Source organism: Simochromis diagramma, unplaced genomic scaffold, assembly GCF_900408965.1.
Source record: "Simochromis diagramma unplaced genomic scaffold, fSimDia1.1 OVJJ01000367.1, whole genome shotgun sequence".
In the NCBI taxonomy this organism is placed as follows: Eukaryota; Metazoa; Chordata; class Actinopteri; order Cichliformes; family Cichlidae; genus Simochromis; species Simochromis diagramma.
This window is the reverse complement of record NW_024387288.1, coordinates 49,312-56,967: the sequence shown is the minus strand read 5'-3', so window position 1 is coordinate 56,967 and position 7,656 is coordinate 49,312. Positions and strand designations below refer to the sequence as shown.

Sequence of the window (7,656 nt, the reverse complement as noted above, 5' to 3'; positions counted from 1 at the left end):
TTCTTGGACACGCGTTGAGACGCGAATGTACACGCGTCAAATTAGGGGCGTTTGGGGCGTTTTATTCGCGTCCATCGCGTTCGGTGTGAACACACCGTTAGCCAACACCCTAAACGACTTCTACTGCCGTTTTGACGAGCCATCAGGCAGCCTTCACACCTCCAACGGCCCCAACAATAGAGACACTTTGGACACTAATTCCCCCACCTCTCCCCCCTCCATAGAGCCATCACCACCTTCAAACCGTTCACCTACAACACCCCCCTCCTCACCCCACACAAAAGAGGATTTCACACCACCTCCTCCCACCACAACTCTTCATATTCATGAAGCAGATGTGAGGAAGCAGTTTAAGAGTCTGAATGCTCGAAAAGCTCCCGGCCCAGACGGCGTGTCTCCTGCCACCCTCAGACACTGTGCAAACGAGCTGACCCCAGTGTTTTCTGGCATTTTCAACTCCTCACTGCAGGCATGTCATGTGCCTGCCTGCTTCAAGTCCTCCACCATAATCCCTGTCCCCAAGAAACCTAGGATCACTGGACTAAATGACTACAGACCCGTGGCTCTGACATCTGTGGTCATGAAGTCATTTGAGCGCCTAGTTCTCTCCCATCTCAAGACCCTCACGGCCCCCCTCCTGGATCCCCTACAGTTTGCATATAGAGCCAACAGGTCTGTAGACGACGCCATCAACATGGCCCTACACTTCATCCTTCAGCATCTGGACTCCCCAGGAACCTACGCCAGGATCCTGTTTGTGGACTTCAGCTCTGCCTTCAACACCATCCTTCCAGACCATCTCCAAGGCAAGCTTTCCCAGATGAATGTGCCTGATCCCATCTGCCGGTGGATCACTGACTTCCTGACGGACAGGAAGCAGCATGTGAGGCTGGGAAAGAATGTCTCGGACTCCCGGACCATCAGCACCGGCTCCCCTCAGGGCTGTGTTCTTTCTCCTCTGCTCTTCTCCCTGTACACCAACTGCTGCACCTCCACCCACCAGTCTGTCAAGCTAATCAAGTTTGCAGATGACACCACCGTTATTGGGCTCATCTCGGACGGGGATGAGTCTGCCTACAGGAGGGAGGTTGAACGTCTGGTGTCCTGGTGTAGCCACAACAACCTGGTGCTGAATGCCCAGAAGACAGTGGAGATTATTGTGGACTTCAGGAAGCACACAGCCCCACTCCCCCCCATCATCCTGACTGACACCCCCATCACCTCTGTGGACTCATTCCGCTTCCTGGGTACCACCATCACTCAGGACCTGAAGTGGCAACCCACCATCACCTCCGTCATCAAGAAAGCCCAGCAGAGGATGTACTTCCTGAGGCAGCTGAAGAAATTCAACCTGCCAACACGGACGATGATGCAGTTCTACACTGCTATCATCGAGTCCATCCTCACCTCCTCCATCACCGTGTGGTACGCTGGAGCCACTATCAGGGACAAACAGAGACTGCAGCGTGTTGTGCGCTCTGCTGAGAAGGTGATTGGCTGCAGACTCCCATCCCTGCAGGACCTGTACACCTCCAGGACATTGCGGCGTGCAGCTCGGATCTCAGCTGACCCTTCTCACCCTGGACACAGTCTGTTTGACCTGCTCCCCTCAGGCAGGAGGCTCCGGTCCATTCGCACCAGAACCTCTCGCCATAAGAACAGTTTCTTCCCCTCTGCTGTTGGACACATGAACAATAACCATATGACTGTCCCCGCCACTATCACATGACCCTACGCTGTGTCACTGCATCATTCCATGTTTGGCACTGATCACCACCTGCACTAATGTATATATCTTTCTACGTAGCACTCTTAATTCTTATTCTCATGTATATATCTCATGTATATCTCATGCACATATCTTTCTACGTAGCACTTTTAATTCTTATTCTTATTTTTATATCTTTATGACACTATGTTTGCACTGAAGCACCGCAGCAATTTCCTAATGTTGTAAACCTGCTCAACATTTGGCAATAAACCCCTTTCTGATTCTGATTCTGATTCTGAGTCGTGCCTTACCTAGGGCAAACCCAACCTCTGTCTTGCCATCCCCAGTGGTGACCTTGAGGTATGAAACTGCACATATTGCCTTCATGGACGCAACTGAAAAGACACAAAGTTCTACACATTTAGCCTGTGACATCTTAGTGTAAGTGCGTGGAACGTTGACTTTGCTGAGGCATTGGAGGGACCGTTGCTATTCTATCCATCTGCCTTTCAGATCCTCTGGGAGAGGTGAGTCCCACTCTGTTGTCTGTAGCGACAACTCTCTTAGAAGCAGACGTCTTCGAACTGTGACTGGGGCCAAAAACCCAAGCGGGTCAAACACACTGTTCACAGTTGAAAGGACTCCTCTTCGTGTGTATGGCTTTTCAGCATGAGGAATGTGAAAAGTGAAATAGTCCTCCATTATATTCCACTTTACTCCGAGACTGCGCTGATCTGGGAGTTCATCCTTGAACAGATCCAGATTTTGTAGATCCTTTCCTCAGTCTTGAGGTGAGAATGTGTCCATCACTTCAACCTTATTTGATGCTATATTTAAGAGGCGAAGGTTTGAGTCTGCTAGCATGTCTTGTGTCCGTTTCAGGAGGTCGATAGCATCATGTTTGGTGGGAACAGACTAGGCCACCAGCTGGACCCTCTGCAGTTTGCCTACCGGGCAAACAGGTCGGTGGATGATGCAGTGAACATGGGGCTGCATTACATCCTGCAACACCTTGACCGCCCGGGAACTTATGCCAGGGTCCTGTTTGTGGACTTTAGTTCGGCTTTTAACACCATTGTGCCTGAACTTCTTTCCTCCAAACTCTCCCAGCTCAGCGTGTCACCAGCTACCTGTCAGTGGATCACCAGCTTCCTGACAGACAGAAAGCAACAAGTGAGGCTGGGGGAGATCACCTCTGAAACCCGGTCCCTCAGTATTGGTGCCCCTCAAGGATGTGTCCTCTCACCACTACTGTTCTCCCTCTACACTAACGACTGCACCTCCAAGAACTCGGCTGTCAAACTCCTAAAGTTTGCAGATGACACCACTGTCATTGGCCTCATTCAAGATGGTGATGAGTCTGCATACCGGCAGGAAGTTGAGCGGCTGGTACTCTGGTGCAGTCAGCACAATCTGGAGCTGAACACTCTTAAGACTGTAGAGATGACAGTGGACTTCAGGAGACATCCCTCAACTCTGCTCCCCCTCACCATATCAGACAGCCCTGTGTCAACTGTGAAGACCTTCAAGTTCCTGGGTACCACCATCTCCCAGGACCTGAAGTGGGAGACCAACATCAACTCCATCCTCAAAAAGACCCAGCAGAGGATGTACTTCCTGAGACAACTGGGGAAGTACAGTCTTCCACAGGAGCTGCTGATCCAGTTCTACACTGCGGTCATTGAGTCTGTCCTGTGCTCCTCCATCATAGTCTGGTATGGAGCAGCCACTAAACAGGACAGGAGCAGACTGCAGCGGACTGTACGGGCAGCAGAAAGGATCATCAGCGCCCCCCTGCCCTCCATCCAGGATCTGTACCTCTCAAGAACCAGGAAACGGGCAGGGAAAATCATCACAGACCCCTCACACCCTGCACACAGACTTTTTGATCTGCTGCCCTCTGGCAGACGGTACAGAAGCCTGCAGACCAGGACCACCCGACACAGGAACAGTTTCTTTCCCCTCGCCATCTCCCTTCTTAACAGTTGACCTGTCACACTGCTCCCCCTGCCAGACTGCAACTGCACCTTATGTACATTTTGTAGTATTCATTCCACCTCATTCATTTCTGTATTTTATGTATATAAGTTTAGATTCGTTATTTATAGTTGGTTTACACAGCTTGTGTATGTATGTGTAATGTGTATATATAGACACTTGTGTGTGTGTGTGTGTGTGTGTGTGTGTGTGTGTGTGTGTGTGTGTGTGTGTGTGTGTGTGTGTGTGTGTGTGTGTGTGTGTGAGATTTACATTGCTGTGCTTGAGAGCCACCATCTACCGGAACCAAATTCCCTGTATGTGTCTGCACATATACTTGGCCAATAAACACGATTCTGATTCTGATTCTGAAAGCATCATCCACATAAAAATCACGCTCAATGAAGTGGCGAACATCTGACCCGTATTTGGCTTCTCCCTTTTGCGTGGCCCTCTTCAAACCATATGTGGCCACAGCAGGCGAGGGGCTGTTTCCAAATACATGTACGCACATTCTGTAATCCACGAGCTCTTTCTGTGGATCATTGTCTTTGTGCCAGACAAACCTCAGTACATCTCTGCAGTCCTCGCGCACCAGGAAGCAATAGAACATCTGCTGGATATCTGTGGTTACTGCGACTGGATGTTTCCTGAATCTCACCTGCACGCCTAATAGACTGTTGTTCAGATTGGGTCGTGATATCAGCACTGTGTTGAGTGACATACCTTCAAACTGCGCACTGGAGTCAAATACCACTCGGATTTGTGACGGCTTTTGAGGATGGTACACTCCGAAATAGGACAGGTACCAACACTCTTTGTTCTCTTGTACTGGGGGTGCGAGCTCCGCGTGCCCATTGTCCAACATTTTCTGCATAAAGTCTATCAGGTGAACTTTCATTTTTGGGTTTTTGTCTAGAGTTCGTTCAAATGACTTGAGGCGACTGAGTGCGTAGCGGCGATTGTTAGGCAGCAATGCTCTGTGCTGGCGGAATGGCAGTGGTGCCACCCAGCTTTGTGACTCATCCTGGAAACACTCATTGTCGATGATATTCAGGAACTGCAGATCTTCCATGGAGGGTGCAAGCTTATTGTCGTTCTTGGTCTGGCAGAAAACATTGTTTCCTATAGTCCTGTTTTGTGTTCTGTCCTTTATGTTTGAACCACTAAGTACTAAGTGTCGATTTAAGAGACTGGTGTCTGGCTTGACAGTAAAGTGGCTTTCGCACGGGGAAAAACGAGTTGGCCTTCCATCCGATAGAACGTGAGTCTTAAAGGTAGAGACTTGGGAAGGCTTATGAGTATTGCCTAAGCACACATCTCCTATTATCACTCAGCCTAAGTCCAGTCTCTGTGCGTATGGTGCATTGTTTGGACCATTGATCTGACTGCACACTTTATGAACTCTCAAAATGTCTCTTCCAAGCAACAGCAAAATGTCTGCACCACTGTCCAAGGGTGGTATTTTGTGTGCTATGCCTTTGAGGTGACTGTGTGCGTAAGCCGTGGAGGGAGTGGAAATTTCCTCTCTTTTGTTGGGAATAGCGAGGGAGCTATCGATTGCCTCTATCATATGTTGCACACTTGGACAAATGACACTTCCAGGCGTGCATGAGTTCAGAATCGTCCTCTTTACTTGCTCATTTGCAACTGCAAATACAAAACACAAGCACTTCAGTTCAGCGTAGCTGCACTCTGCAGGCTATCTATGCAGTAGAACACAAAGGACCCCAAAGCACATAACTACTGAACATGTGTTAACAAAGTACTCGTTTACTCAGTATTTTCCTACCAATGTTCATATTACAATATTCTGCACACTCGCATGCTCATCCAACTAGTATTGTAGCACCTGGAGACTACCCTCTCGACCCCCTTATTAATCATTTGCGATGTGATATTCCATTTAACACCAGTTCAGGTACATCATGTAAATCACAAACTCTGACATTAGCGTTGTGTTCCATTAATGACAGTACCTTACTCTAATACATTTCTCATACGTCAACATCATTCTGTTTATCAACACATTACTTGTGCTCACCTGCAAATACAAAACACAAGCACTTCAGTTCAGCGTAGCTGCACTCTGCAGGCTATCTGTGCAGTAGAACACACAGGACCCCAAAGCTGCCCGATTCAGTGCCTGCATGAGCGCCACCCGTGGGAATCATCATTGACCAGAATATTCTAGCTGGATTGCCAGTGAGCACAGTATATGTCAGAAATAGTAATAAAGAACTGAATGCATAACGTAACAATGATAAGAATGCATGAAATTATGGAGGGGGGGGGGGGGGGGGGGGAGCAATATCTATTACAATACTTCCATCTGTGTCCATCCATTACATGAGTCCCACACTCTCCCCTCCAAAAGTGAATGTCGTTAGACATTAGAGATTTCCCAGAATACATGTCTTCAACCGAAGGTTACAGCAGTAGCTTCACTGGGAGTCAGCCACTAAAGATACTTTCTATCCGGTAACAGTCTTTGGCATGACATACAACTCCCCCTTTATGTCATGTACCAGCAACAGACACTACTGGCCAGGCAATGTCTGTAAAGTCTCTCCGCCATTTAGGCGTGCTCTGTATCAGACTGAATGTGTAGACCTAACACTCTACCATGTAACCTTTTACACAGACACACATTTACTGCTGTATATCTCACATACAAGCCAGTATCTCTCTATGTGTAGCTAGTCTGGTTCTGGTACTCCCTGTTTAACTCATGTGAACTATTAAACTAATATATGCAGTTGTTGTTCTGTCAAATTTGCTCTTTTTAACATTTGCTACTGTGAACACTTCCCCTTCTGTTTAAACTGTCACCACAGTAAACTCAACATGTGACAATGAACTTAGTTTTTTTCTTAGCTGTGGACATCATTTGTGTCTGTTTATGACTGATGGCAGACCTAAGGTGTCATACGTGAGTGTCTTGGGTGGATTTCTGCATCGAAAAGGATACTTTCTTGTGGGAACTGGCTGTGAGTTGGGCTCTCCCTCGTCTTCTTCATCAGATGACGACACATGTTATTGATTTCTTCCGTTCTCCTCCCCAGAAAGCTCACTTCGCCCTGCCTCCTCCTCCTCTGCACTTGACTCTAGAGATGGACCGATCCGATATTACGTATCGGTATCGGTCCGATACTGACCTAAATTACTGGATCGGATATCGGAGAAAAATAAAAAATGTAATCCGATCCATTAAATATCACGAAAGCACCTCACAAAACTTGCAACACGCCGTAACTCACCTCAGAACGTTAGCACGTCGGAGCAGTATGCATCACGTGATAGAGCGGCTGTGGCATGCGGGACCTGTTGGTGGTCTGGATAGCATTTGGAGCTTCGCTAGCAACCCGGCATTTCATCTCCGACAAAGTTATCCCGAGAGAAGTAAAGCAAGTGTGTAAGTCCATCTCTGAATGTTTGTAAAGCATTCCTGCGTTAAGCTTAACAAGCGACTGCCTCTCGCTCTCCGGCTGCTACTTCAATCATGAAACTGCTTAACGATCAGCTGATCAGCTTTTCTGTCGGGACTCCGTCTCTCTTCTTTGTTTTTGGCCCACTTTGCACCAGAAAGAGGAAACCAGCGGCTGAACAACTGCAGCACGTTTAAGCTTGATCAGCTGTTGTTAGAATTTATTTAATATTAGTTTCTACTCCAGGATCTTTTTCTACGTAGCTGACGCTGGTAACTGTGCAGGGGCGGATCTAGCAAAGTTTAGCCAGGGGGGCCGATAGGGCATTAACAGGGAAAAGGGGGCACAAAGACACACTTTTCTTTCTTATTCTCATTTAAAATGTCGAGCTTTTAATAAATAATTATCTGACATCCAAAGTTTTAATTTGATGCAAAATGAATAGAAGTCAATTACTGTATATAGTGACTATTAAGTCTAATATACCCTAGTAAGCTATAGTACTTTTTCCTTTGGGAAGGTACCATCTGTGCAGTCTGC

General features: G+C 47.5%; 1 protein-coding gene across 1 annotated transcript; it reads right to left on the bottom strand.

The window, feature by feature from the left end:
• Positions 1-2,274: 2,274 nt before the first annotated feature.
• Positions 2,275-6,739, bottom strand: LOC120716330. Its single transcript, XM_040003832.1, has 3 exons — positions 5,733-6,739; positions 4,074-5,338; positions 2,275-2,301 (listed from the first exon to the last, which is right to left on the bottom strand). Exons 2-3 carry the CDS (start codon positions 4,761-4,763, stop codon positions 2,275-2,277), a joined length of 717 nt encoding a protein of 238 aa, XP_039859766.1. The 5' UTR covers positions 4,764-5,338; positions 5,733-6,739.
• Positions 6,740-7,656: the final 917 nt, after the last annotated feature.